At 40.5% G+C, this 14,022-nt stretch overlaps 1 protein-coding gene across 5 annotated transcripts in view; it reads left to right on the top strand.

Annotated features, from left to right (window-relative positions):
* DOCK2 (dedicator of cytokinesis 2) overlaps positions 1 to 14,022 on the top strand; it is a 241,012-nt gene that overhangs the window by 20,203 nt on the left and 206,787 nt on the right. For all 5 annotated transcript variants that reach the window (XM_083596706.1, XM_083596709.1, XM_083596710.1 and 2 more), the window contains 9 exons: positions 467 to 548; positions 2,363 to 2,498; positions 4,450 to 4,525; positions 4,981 to 5,048; positions 6,196 to 6,321; positions 7,620 to 7,744; positions 10,534 to 10,632; positions 12,549 to 12,621; positions 12,724 to 12,827. In XM_083596706.1, the coding sequence (XP_083452832.1) occupies positions 467 to 548; positions 2,363 to 2,498; positions 4,450 to 4,525; positions 4,981 to 5,048; positions 6,196 to 6,321; positions 7,620 to 7,744; positions 10,534 to 10,632; positions 12,549 to 12,621; positions 12,724 to 12,827 (889 nt within the window). The remainder of the gene's footprint in view (positions 1 to 466; positions 549 to 2,362; positions 2,499 to 4,449; positions 4,526 to 4,980; positions 5,049 to 6,195; positions 6,322 to 7,619; positions 7,745 to 10,533; positions 10,633 to 12,548; positions 12,622 to 12,723; positions 12,828 to 14,022) is intronic.

The raw sequence follows: 14,022 nt of genomic DNA, 5'->3' as shown, positions 1-14,022 counted from the left end.
CCAGGAAAGTGGCCTTTGAACCCCTTCTAAAATCCTGTGAATACTTAGCTAGAAATAAACTCCACTGAAGTTAACGGTATTTATGTCTCAGCAGCCATGTGTAGGATAAGACTTGAAGGATGATACTTTTATGTCTCAAAACCATTAATGGGGCCTTCGCTGCTTATCTATTATAGCATTTTTTAAAGTGCAGACACAATATATTTTCCAACCTTATTTCTTGCTTAATTATCTAGACACCAGCCTTCACGGCATGCCATTATTTTGTCTTTAGAATGTGCTTGTCAAAAGCAAAGAATGGGGTATATATCTGAATAAGAGTCAATTTGTAGAAGTGGCATTGCCAGGTGTTCAGATTTGTGCAGAGCAATGTGTATTATATAATGCTATCCGCCAATTATGCTTTGTGAAGCTATTAGATGACCCAGTCATACAGAGTATAACATGATGTGTTCTTTTTAAACAGTGAAAATTACTTGGTGAGATGGGGGAGCAAAGGTTTTGTGAAAGAAATCGACAATTTCAACAATCTGAAGGTGGTTTTCACTGTGAGTAGCTTGTATCTTTACTATAGTACTTAACTGCCAGTGGCATTTTTCTGGAAAGCTTATCGAATCAAGCATTTTTCAAATTTTGTCACATCTCCAGGATGTTCTGTTCTATATTTTAAAAATTGCTAGATTTTCAGGAGACAGGATAGAGTTTAGTCCTGATAGGTGGTCTGACTTAATATACCTAATATATGCAGAACTGTATGTGGCCCAGGTTGAGAGATGTCTTAGTCTGCAGCCCTATACAAATTTACCTGGAAGAAAATGAAAAATGTATAGGATCGTACTGTCAGTATGCTCATCAGCACAATGATAGACACATGACTATGTTTCTGAAAAATTATTCAGTGTATTATCAGAAAACTAATGCTAAAATAATAAACAGCAACATTTCTTAGCCAGGATACATAGAGGAAACATTTCCACGCATCTGGAACATTAGTTCCAAGTCTAAATCCTTGGGGGTCTATGCTGTATTAAACTGCTTTGAATTCAACTTTGCTTTCAGCTCCATTTGCACTCTTCGTCTCTTTCAGGATGAATAATATGCCATTGTATTTTGCTTACATTAGATACATGACCTAGTAGAATAGATGCTGGTCAGGACTCAGCAGTAATTGACCCATATGATATTAGCTTGTTCGTAGCTATATTTGGCAGAAGTTAATACTGTAGTACAGGGAAAATACCTCTATTAATCTTGTAGACAGATGTTACACTAAACAGAAGAGGTGATTGAAATCACTGAGACATACAATTCCTATTCTGATTACTCAAGGACATCAGTAAATTATTGCTTATGCATATCACCCAGGGAAGAAAAAAAACCCCTTATTTGTCACCAAGGGACCAATAATATTTCCCCCCCTCCAATACAAGCTTAATGAACTTGTGGCTGTTCAGTTTAATCATGTTTAATTTTAGAAAAAGCAGAATGCATAGAAAACTCAAGGCCAGTCAGCGAAACCTGTGAATACTCTTGTTCCAGGAAGCTTCTCTCTTAGAACCAGATACTCTGCAAGATTTCAAGACTACTTCTTGAATTCCCCACACCACCCTCCCCAGTTTAAAAAGCAGCTGGGGGATTGGGCTTGTGAATTTTTGAAAGGGACATTTCTATTTATCTCCTTAGTTTTCTTATCAAACTCTTGAAACAAATCCTCAACTACAGTTTAACTTTGGATGAGTTTAAAAATCGGGGTGTTTTTTTTTTGCAGGGGGCGGGGGTTGAGGGTGGCATGTAAAACCTCCAGCTCAGAGCAAATGAAAAGTTGAGTATGAGGATTGCATCTGCAGTCTTTTAGGTTGCGACCCTAATATGCTTACAAAATCGTGTGTGAATGAATTGTATATAAAGACTTCTGAAAATTCACCTTCATTTTCAGAACTCCGAGAGATCAATACATTTGGTTCCTTCTCTCTCACACACCCCACATGCCCTGTTAGAAAGGTCAAACTGATTCTGATGTAGATCGTCATTTGCTTCAGTGAACTTGAAAGTATTTTGAAAGTGTTGGATCAAATTGGGTGAAGGTCTGCTGATTGATTGATCATGCAGTGACTTATTTCTCAAGGTGCTTCACTGACTTCACTTAGCTTCTTGCTTTGAAGTTGATGCATACTTTGAATCCAGATTTCATGTCAGTCAAATCCAGTTTTCTGAACTGATGTTTTCCTTTAAATGAAAACATTTCCTTTCCATTATGGACATATTCTTGCACCACTCTTTGTACCTATGCATTATGAATCTCTACATGGTATGGAATTTCATTGTGACTCTTGTAATTGGTCTTTGCTTTCACAAATATCAGGATCTTGGAAACAAGGATCTCGGAAGAGAAAAAATTTATTTGATTTGCCAGATTGTACGGGTTGGAAGAATGGATCTTAAAGATAGTAATACAAGAAAATATACCCAGGGCATAAGACGACCTTTTGGAGTGGCAGGTAAGAAAATACTTGGACAGGATCCAAAGAGGGTTGCATGGTCTTCCTCAGGTACACTGTGGCTTTTAAACTACTTTTTGTCTTTTAAAGCCCCGACCCCTAAAAAGCTGCCTCTGAAAGTTGCGGATCCTCTAAAGGGGCATTGTATTATGCATAAAGGGCTGCCAATGGATGTGAAAATTGGCAACATTGTTCCTCCCCACCCCATGTGGGAAGACACGTCGGGCTGTAACTGGCTGTCATATTCAGCATACACCCATTGAAATGTTTCAGTGGGTCTACTCTAAGTTTGTCATAGGCATACAGCCACTGGTGTAAGGTGTCTCTGGATCATGACTCTGCCCCCCCCCTTTAATGATGGTAGGTCACCATGAGTCAGTGTGATGCAGCAGCAAAAAACCCTAATGCTATTCTAGACTGCATCAACAGAAGTCTAGTCTCCAGATCAAGGGAAGTAATAATACCACTCTGTTCTGCCTTGGTGATACCACGCCTGGAATACTGTGTCCAGTTCTGGGCATCACAATTTAACAAGCTGGAACTTGTGCAGAGGAGGGCAGCCAAGATGATCAGGGGCCTAGAAACTAAACCTTATAAGGAGCACTTGAAGGAACTGTGTACGTTTAGCCTGGAAAATAGAAGAATGAGAGGAAATATGATAGCCATCTTCAAATATCTTAAGGGCTGTCACATGGAGAAGGGAGCATGCTTGTATTCTCCTGCTCTGGAGGGCAGGATTAGAACCAATGGCTTCAAGTTGCAAGAAAGGAGATTCCTACTGAACATCAGGAGGAACTTTCTAACAGTAAGAGCTATTCAGTTGTGGAACAGACTCCCATGAGACTCTCCTTCCTTGGAGGTTTTTAAACGGCGGTTGGATGGTCATCTGTCATGGATGCTCTAGCCCGCATTGCAGGGGGTTGGACTAGATGACCCTTGGGTCACTTCCAACTCTATGATTCTATGAAAGAGTCTAGAACTGAAGAAATAACTGAAGTTAATACTGGACATTAAACATGGAGTTATAACTGCTCTGCTCGTGGAATGCTCATAAGCGAAACTAAGAAAGTGGCTACCTAAATTTGATCAGGGTGGTGTTGTTAGGTGAATGTGTTCTTTGAAGCTCTTTAGTGAACATTCACTTCAAAAAACTACAGTAGTATGGACAGGATTGTGGCAGAGAAATGGAAATTTGTGCATGGCCTTTTGTTGGAGATATGTACGTGGCATGAGATCTCCTGGGTGTGGAAAAGGTGTACAGGATGAAATGCTTTAAACAATTTTTGGGGGGAATACCTCAGCATAGGATGCCACATTGGAGTTTCATAGGGTAACAAAAAGAAACTGTAGGGATGTAATGCACATAAGCAAAAGCTGAATGCTAATGTATTATTTAAGAATGCACAACGAATTAGCTGTCTCAGCTTCCTTGAAGTCAAGTTAATTACCATCTACCTAGGGCTCTGGTATTTATTGGCTGTTCTTCATTGCTACATGATTAAATTAATTGATGAGGCAGGAATCGGAGGCAAATAATTTAATTATTTTTGTAAGTTCTGAATAATTGAGAACACACAAAATGTTTTCCCTGGTTATAGATCAGCATCACAGTAGGAGGAACTTCCTTGGCAGCAAACTGGCCATACTGAAAACTATGTGTTTTGTTGGATTTGGACAACACTGCAGAGTTTGATATTGTTAGAATGATTAGACTTGGAGTACACACTAGAAAATGAAACTTGCATTTAAAAAAAAATGTGGAAAAGTAATTACATTTGAAGCTATTTGGAATGAATTTGCATAATAAGCTTGAGAGTATAATCTGCAGTATAATACTTGTCTACAGTCCAACTTGATGAAATTGATGAGGTATTTGATCCTAACAAGAAGAGGAATTGTTTGTCCATTTCTTTCATGCACATTTGGACGGATTTTTTCTTCCCCACCCCAGTTATGGATATTACAGACATCATAAAAGGAAAAGCAGAAAGTGATGAAGAGAAGCAACATTTCATTCCTTTTCACCCGTAAGAATTTTTTATTAATTAATTAATTTTATTTTTTTATTGCATGTATATTTCACCTTTCTTCCAAGGCGCCCAGGGTGGCATGCATGCTTCTTCCTCTACATTTTTATCTGTACTACAACACTGTGAGGGAGGTTAGGTTAGGCTGGAGTCCCACCACAGAAGCCCTGTGCAAAGCCTTCCTTGAGCATGCCCCCTAAGCCCTCAGCCCCAAATTGGCTAGAGAGAGAATTCCTAGAACAGTGCAGAGGGAGGGAGGGAGACCAGGGATCGCTCCTTCTGGCATAGCACAATTTTGAATTCCTCCCATTGTTGCAAATTCAAGCATTGGGTGGAGGAAATGGAACAAGCATTTGTGCAAACATCTTCCAATTGTGCTTCCTGTTCAGCTTACTGCATGCTTGTATTAATGGTTTATTTTTATAGATATATTTTCCTTCTTCTTTTTCCTCTAGAGTGTCAGAGAATGAGTTCTTGCATAACCTCTTAAGCAAGGTCACAACACTCAAAGGTGATGGACAAGGTAAAGCATATTGGTGTCTGCTCTTAACCCCCACTCACTTTAACCTAAATAGGATGGCATTATTGACAGACCTTAGGACCAGTTTGCACTTCACCTGGTGCCAAGTTGAATGCCTTAGCAGGCAAGAATTCTATGATAGGCACTCTTATGTGGGCAGGTATATGTACTTAGATCATGATTTGCTTAGCCACAGCAGCTCACATAGAAGTGCTGGTTCTTACAAATAGCAGCAAGCTTAAGCTTCTAAGACAGATGTGCTGTCACCTGATGTAAGCGGTGGGGAACTAGATGGCCAGAGGGCTCCCCTTCCCAGTGGACCAAGCTTCACAGGTGGGCAAGGTCACCCATCTGTCAGTCACCTGATGGCACAGTGACAGCAGGTCAGCCTTTTTTTGCACAGTGTTAGGGAAGCCCTGATGTCTAGTTTTCTGTGCACAGTGCTGTGCAAGCTTTGATGATCAGCTGATTGGTACCTGCAACCCCACTATCACCAAGCCAGATCTCTACCTGTTCCACACCTAACATCTTGTGTGGGGCCAATAGACATGGCTTAGCCAAAATGCCCTCATTGGTCAAATAGAGATGCCTAACAGGCCCTATGAGTTCCTTGCTGGAAAGATGTGGTTAATGTAGCTATGCCCATAGATTTGTGGCTTGTGAACTAAGGTGTCGTGGTCTCATTGCTGAGGAACAATGTGCAGAGCTCACTGGAGTGGGAGATCAGCCAAGTAGAAGAATCTCTGACATGTACTTGCCTGGAGGCAGAGGCAGCATCCAAAGTCAGGTCCAGTCCTAGGGGTGGATGAACAGCAATCCACATAGTCACACGGTCCAGGGGTCAGGGAATCCGATGATCATGGGGTGAAGGGTCAAGGAATCGGCAAGGTAGGGCCAGAAACTACAAGCATTGTTACCAGCATCTGAATGCTGCTGGAAGCTCTGCTTAAGAAGGCTGAAGCCAGCTGATTCTCATCAGTGCCTTCTCCTCTGTGTCCTTGAAGGCTGATCAGCAGCAGGTGGAGTCACTCCGCCTTCTGATTAGCAGGTTAAACTGACTCCTGGCCCATGGCACAAAGTACCTCAGCAGGCGTTTCTTAAAATGATAGTCTGCATTGGACTATAAATATTGTCTTCTTTTCTTCTACAGGGCTATGGGTAACTATGAAAATGCTTGTTGGAGACACTACTCAGATTAGAAAGGACTACCCTCATCTTGTTGACAGAACAACAGTCGTTGCTAGGAAGCTTGGTTTTCCGGAAATAATCATGCCAGGTATGAGGTTGTTTGCTTCTGCTTAGAAGCTGGCTATTTTCTTTTTACAAATGAAACCACCCAAAGAAAGTCTGTTCTGAGGTGCTGAAAGCAACAGTAATGTTTTTACTGGGACTTTTATTTCTCAATTTTCCTATAAATTAGTGGTAATGCCTTAATGGGATTTATGGAACTTCATGCCCTGACTTCCTCTTCTGTTGCAATACTCCGAGACCAGCTTCACCACCCATATTTTTCCTGCTGTGACGTTGCCTGGGGTGGTTCTGCAATTTGGGGTGGGAGGGTGGCACCACAAAGGTGATAAAGTGTGCTGTGAAGTTGCGACTTACACCATCATGCTTCTTAGAGTCTCACTGGCTGGTGGTTCCAATCCCCTGCCACAAATGGCTCCTGAGTGAGATCAAAAGGCAATTGGGTTCATGATGACACAGTGACATCAGAGTAAAGGCAAAGCTTTCTGTCCTCATTCTGGATCCAGCTGGTAGTGGGGAGGGGGAGAGACGGAAATGGTGCCTCACAATCACTGCAGCCACTGTATGAATACGGTTGCCCCCAGGACCATGAAGCAGGCAGTGGTGGTGAAAAGGGTGAGGCAGAGTGCTGGTTCATGAAACCTTTTGCCTGTGTGTTTTTCCTTCATTTCAAGCCAAAAGAGTTTTGACAACTTTTCAATCAACCCTATTTTTGATTCCATAAAAAAATACAACAGACAGTCATCCTGTATCAAAAGTTGCCTTGTGCTTCTCTTCTGTTTCAAAATTATTTTGGTGGTGAAATGGTTCCATTTGCAGTCGGTGACTTTTCCGCATCCCAACTTTCGCCCCCTCCCCTAAAATTTGAAGGGGAGTTTTGCTTTGTACTATTTCTTTTAGGTCTCTGCCTTGCCTGCTTATTTGTATTGTCTTTAAACCTATATTTTGTCATTTTTACTGTTTGATTATAGACCACCTTGAATCTTACACAAAAAGTGATTCACAAATTAAATTTACAGCAACATGTTACTGTATCTGCATGACACTCTTCCCTCTAGCTGGTGTGCCTTTGCTGTTCTTCACCAGGAGGTGTCATTGTAGGATGAGAATTACATATCGCTGTAGAAGCAATGTCAAGCTCTTTCCTGACAAGACTATAAAAGTTTGATAATAGACATCAAAGCCGAATTTCATTTTCTCCCTTGAACATTCACACTTCAGTATATCACTGAGTAGGGCAAGGCATGGATCTTATGCATTCTGTCACCTTAGCTGCTTTCAGTCCTTTCTGTCCCGGTATCTACCCCTTTTGCATTTCTTTTATAGGTGATATAAGAAATGACATCTACATTACCTTGCTAAATGGAGACCTGGATAAGTCTAATAAAACTTCACAGAGAAACATAGAAGTCAACATGTGTGTCTGTGATGAAGATGGAAAAGTGATACCAGTAAGTGTTGCTCTCTTGTGTGCATACTGAAGATGAACAAGCACAACTTTGCTGTAACCTCATTTCCTAAAGCTTGTGCTGCAGTTCAGATCTGTTGGTTTTGCTCTGTTAGCATTTATATGCTGATGAAGAGCGCTTGATTCAGAAACTCGGCACACAGAATTCTACAACCATAGGTGTATATTGGCAAGCCATCTTATCATAGTCATGACATATTTTGAGAGATATGTTTGCACTTGATATATGAGGAGGTGAAAAAAGAAGTCGTATAGATGCAAGTAGCCTGGTTTGGACTAAATAGATTGCCATATGTTTTAACTGTTGGACTTTTAGTAAGATGAATTCTAAGAACCCTGGTATAATATATTGATATATAATATATTGATAGCATTGGCACATTGGTTTTTTATATATATAATTGTGCATTTTTAGTATAAAAAAGATTCCCCCCCACACATTCTGCCCTTGAATTTTACAGGTGAAGCAGCTAGCTAATAAATCAAGGGCAACAAGAATAGGTTTACTTAAGCAACTATTGTTTGTTGACCTCCATAACATTCCTTAAGAGCAAAACAAAATGTTTTTTAGAGTCCACAAATAATAGAATCATAGATGCCGCTTTAACGTAATCCATTTTGGGCCCAAGCCCATTCGCTGGTATATTTCATAGCTTGTGCTCCACACTCCAGCGTGCAAAAGTCATGCAAGGTTGCTTGTTCCTGCAAGTTCCATGTGTACTCACAACAATGCAAATTGAGCAAATTGAAATGGCAGCTGCCAATGAAGCAGTAGTGAACAACAAAGAATGTCCCTTTGGTGTTTGCCTCTGCGAGGCTTTTCTGGAGGTTCGAAAATAATGTGAAAAATCTGAGATAGGTCTGCGGAAAGATTGACAGTCTGTGGCACAGAGTCTCAAGTCTTCCTCCTGATCTGATCTAAGGCTGAAATTGCCTGTAAAAACAAAAACAAAACACCTTCATATTTAAATGACACACACACATATATATGTGTGTGTGTGTGTGTGTGTGTGTATCTATATATCTATATCAAGGTGTTTTGTTTTTGTTTTTGTGTTATATATATTTTGTGTTATAATATATATAATATACAGTGGTTCCTCTGGTTAAGAACTTACTTCGTTCTGGAGGTCCGTTCTTAACCTGAAACTGTTCTTAACCTGAGGTATCACTTTAGCTAATGGGGCCTCCTGCTGCCACGCCATTTCTGTTCTCATCCTGGGGCAAACTTCATAACCCGAGGTACTACTTCCGGGTTAGCGGAGTCTGTAACCTGAAGCTTTTGTAACCCGAAGCATTTGTAACCTGAGGTGCCACTGTATATTATAATATATGTTGTTGTTGTTGTTTAGTCGTTTAGTCGTGTCTGACTCTTCATGACTCCATGGACTAGAGCACACCAGGCACTCCTGTCTTCCACTGCCTTATAATATATAATATATATAATATCTCTTCTCATGCTCCTTCTGACTAATAATTCAGATAAAAGCTCTATATACATTTTTGTCTGCTGTGTAGGTGTGCTTAAGTAGATGTGACCAACCTGGTTCAACATCTTAGCTTTAAAAATAAATGATACAGAGTGAAAAGAAGGAAGAATTTATTGGAACAGCAAGCTATCCTTGGCTGAGAAAATAATTGCACTGTTAAATTTCCTGGGAGTTACTTAGGGATCAGAGTATTGGTTGGATATTGGTTGGAAAGGAAGAAAAAATTGGCAGGGCATTTGCATGAAAGACTAAACATGCAAATAAGTAGCATAAAACAGTTACATAAATATAAATTCTGGAAAACTGCTGAGAGAAGAAGTAGCCAGAAAACCTTCAATGACTAATCTCCTCTCCCATGCACCATATAGCTTTGTTGGATGCTGAGAACATTATTTCCAATATTGGAAAATTTATGAAGTAGCTGAATAATTTTAGGAGCTAGGTAGTGGAAATGCAGTTAAATTTGCTAATGAGTTACAGTTGGTAGGACAGATGTTACTATCCTTTACAAGTGGGAGAAGTACAGCATTTCTTGTTCAGAAAGAAGAGACAGTTACAGACATGGCCACATTCCCACACAATGTGGTCCTTAAAAGTGCTTCTGTGAGAATTTCTGTGCACCAGCATTTGAGTTGTTAAGCTAAATTTCTGCTTAACTGCAGTCATTGCCTCTGCAAGTATGTCTGTTAATATTATGCCAGATCTGGGTCCATTGGAATCCTCAGCAAAGTGCGGCCTAGTGGGCCCCCAATGCTTTGTAGCGTTCTCTGGGGGCTCACCAATGGTGGTGGAAAGCACTGGTGGCAACAGGTGGCTGCAGGCTGGCCACCGCTTTACATCTTCCACAAAGCCTTGATGGCAGTACCAGGGGTATTGAGGGACACAGACAGTTCACAAACACAATTTAGGCCAAAGTAACATGGTGGGCCCTTCCAAAGTGCATCAGAGTTGCCAGTGGTCCATAATGCTAAGTGCTGATGCTAGCCTTAATTACTTACGTTCTTGCTGTGAGGTACTTTACCCTTTCCTGCCTGTTCAGGTAATTTACAGGGCTGCACCATCATAAACATATTTTCTGTGGTTTTCCTTTGGTTTCTGCCCCACTTTGGGACTGTACACTTACCCTCTCTGGAGAGTCAAGACATAAGAGTCCTAGAGGTTAGCATAGACTGTACGGATGGCAATATTAAAACTATAGTAGTTATATAGTTCTGAATTGAAAATATGTATGTAAGAACTAAGAAGCTGCACCTCTTTCCTCTTCTCCCCTGTTTTGTGTAAGAATGCAATTTGTTTAGGAGCTGGAGACAAGCCTACAAGTGAATACAAATCAGTGGTCTACTACCAAGTTAAACAGCCCCGCTGGGCGGAGACATTAAAGGTATGACAGGGGAGGAGATGCCTCACCTCCCCATTTAAAATCTTTGCTTAAGAGGAACCTAGGACTCTGCTGCTTATGCTAAACTATAAGCTCTGACAATACAGTTGAAAGAATGCAAGCCACCAAGGAATTGCTTGCATTATTTTGCTCTTCTAGAAGCAAGAAGCGTGATTTTTCCATTTGTAATAGTATACAGTTAACTTAGTTGCCCATAATCTCCAAGATGAATTTGATAGAAATTTTGTCCCATTCCATTTTCTCCTAGTATTACAATAATGCATTTTTTAAAAAAACTTAGAGCAAATGTAGGAGTGTATGGTCCAGTAAGCTGAGAAAAATTAGAAAATACGGGAACTTCCGTCACCTCATGAAAAAAGACCTTTTACAATTTATATCCTTGTTAGAGAAGAATTAATTGACATCTCTATGGTTTGCATGTAACTTGTAATAAGCAAATTCTTGGAAGGTTGTGATGGAAATAATTACAAAATGGCTGTAGGCTACTAGGAAAGCTTATTGTAAATCTGCTCCTTTTAAAGAGAGAGCACTATAGAAAATTGCTGTCATAATGTGGCTCTTAGGTAGATAATGAGTTTAATTCTATTAAGGTGCTTTGGCAAGAAGAGACAGAGGGCAGCAGGGAGGGAAAAAAATGGCATAATAAAAGGTATTATTGGGTACAAAATGTATTTATTTCCATGTACTTTCAAATATTTATGTGTCAAGCAGTGTCTCTTCTGAAAATGGTGCACTAGTGGAAATCCAAGTTAAGCTTATAATAAAATATTTGGAGCTTTTTAAAACTAGCCTTTGAAGTCTTCTAATTCCAAGTTAATTCTGATTATGATCAGTAGTGTCCAAACGTATGTGAGGTGATGCTGCTATAATGAATTAGAATAATGGGTTGGATCTAGAAGAGAGTGAATGTTCATGGTCTCTCCTCCCCACTTTTCTGTCCCCTAAAAAGCGGTCAAAACTGGTAGCTACTGGGTAGCACAATGAGCTGTGGTGCAAAAGGGGAATTGGCAGATATTAGAAAGGCGACCTTTGTATACAAGCTTAAGATACCTGGTATACCTGGTATAAAGATAGGTTCAGACCATAGGTTCCAGAGTGTAGCTCCACTGAAGATGAAACATCCGACTTGTTACTTTCCCAAATACTGGCACTCAGGATTTGCATGAGACATGATGTCATACTCCTCAAATAGTGGCAGTTGCACCAGACCAGGTCAAAACAAACAAACAAATTCCTTCCAGTAGCACCTTAGAGACCAACTAAGTTTGTTATTCGTATGAGCTTTCGTGTGCTTGCACACTTCTTCAGACCAACACGGCTACCTATCTGTAACTAGCACCAGATCAGGTGTTATCTCTTAAAATAGCAAGGCTCCTATTTGTGGAGAAATTTACATCTGAATTGGCCCCATTTCTACATTGGAGGATCCTTTTATTATACAACTTTCCACCACTGTGAATCTTATCCACGCACAATTTAAAGATCAAATAACAAAGGAGGCACATTAGAATTTACTTTTTGCAGTGTAGGGACTTCAAAGCAAGCCCTTTAATATATCTATGACTAAGCAATACTATCTTATTCAGCAAGAAAGTTCATTCAACAGTAGCATTAGTCATGATATGAATTTGCATTAAAATGTAAAGTTTATTTCAAAGGCATGTAATCTTGTGGTGGTATAGCTTCATTTGGCAAATAATGAAATACAAGTCCTGAAAAAGTGCAGCAGAGCATAACATTAGGTCATTATGCACAAATAGCTGCCACTGATGACTACAGCAGGACTTTAGCCATAGATGGATATTTGGGCAGTGCTAATTTAGAACTGCTGGTAGAGCTTCCCTCTATGTATTCATCATATCATTTTTACTTTAATAGCTGTTTATGTATTTAAATAGGTAGCATTGCCCATTGAGGATATGCAAAGAATTCACTTGCGGTTTACGTTTAGACATCGGTCATCTCAGGAGTGTAAGTAACCTGCTTGATTATTTGCATTCAATATGCAACATTAGATAAGTGGACATGTTATAGGCGGGAAAAAAGAATTATACCAAATTATTTATTGCACAGCTAAAGACAAAGGAGAAAAGAACTTTGCAATGGCCTATGTGAAGTTAATGAAGGAGGATGGGACAACTCTGCTTGATGGCTTTCATGATCTGGCCGTTCTAAAGGTATTGTTGGTTATGCTGCATAGACTTCCACACGGCTTTGCACAATCCACTAACAATCTCCTGCTGGTCTACTTAAAGCATTATGCTCCAAGCCTGGGGTGTGTGGGGTGTTAGGGGAGGGGTAGTACCTCTGGTAGGGAACACACCATGCTCCTTTTGGGGTAGTATGTCCACGTTTGGTGCCCACCTCCACTCAGCTCTCACCTGAGGTTCCTAGAAGCTGTCCGCATGTGACTGTGGCCACACCCCAGGAACAACTTTGACTGGCTGGCTAAACCAGGTGAAGGTAGCCAATGGGTCTCAAACCCTTGGTGAATTAGGGACTTCCCCTGCATGTGAAGACAGGCTGGGGCAGATTGAGTCCCAGGGGGCTCACTTTGGTGCTGCTAACACTGTGGTTTTACTTTCCCATCAGAGGCACACTCCATTGTCTCTTGAGACAGACAGATACCAACAACTCCTAGCCTGAAAGGACTAGGGGGAGGTCATTCTATAACTGGCATGCAAATACTGGGGAAAAAAAACCTTCTCCCCAGCCCAGATCCATATGCCTAAACTTTGAAAGAGGGGTCCTGAAGGATAGCATATTCATATAGGAACATCCATCAGTGCTAAAACTGAACTCAGTGATTTCTTTGTGTAGTGTGAGTTACGCCAGGAATAGCTAACGTGGTACCTTCCAGTTGTTGTGGACTACAATTCCCATCAGTCGCAGCCAGCATACCCAATAGCTAGGGGTGGTGGGAGTTGCACTTTGGAGGCCAGCACGCTGACTATTCTTGACTTACACCGTTCTAGCACATACAGCAAGTGAAAATGCTGTAGCTGGCTTTTCCTAAAAAAATTCAGGTGTACTCAACACATCTGGCAACTAGCCCAAGTTTCTGGCTTTTACACAAAATCCTTGCAAATGGCCTAGTGGGAAACAGAAAGAAAGGGACGAAAAGACTGAGCTGACTATATTTCAGGTTGTTTGGAGCTTTTCCAAATATGTCCTTATAGGATGCTGGAGATCTGTCAGACAAAAAGCTGCAGTCTGGTGATAAAACCTTTAGTCAGTTTTAAATGCTAAACTGGGAATGGCTGCCTAAATACCCTTTGATTTCCATTTTAAAAAGCAGTTTATTACTAAACATCCGCAATGATTCCTTGAAGATAAATAAGGAAAATCAGTTGTATGAAGCAGGTGTCCCTA

This window comes from Podarcis filfolensis, assembly GCF_964270895.1.
Source record: "Podarcis filfolensis genome assembly, chromosome: 2".
NCBI lineage: Eukaryota > Metazoa > Chordata > Lepidosauria > Squamata > Lacertidae > Podarcis > Podarcis filfolensis.
This window is presented reverse-complemented; position numbering and strand designations above follow the sequence as displayed.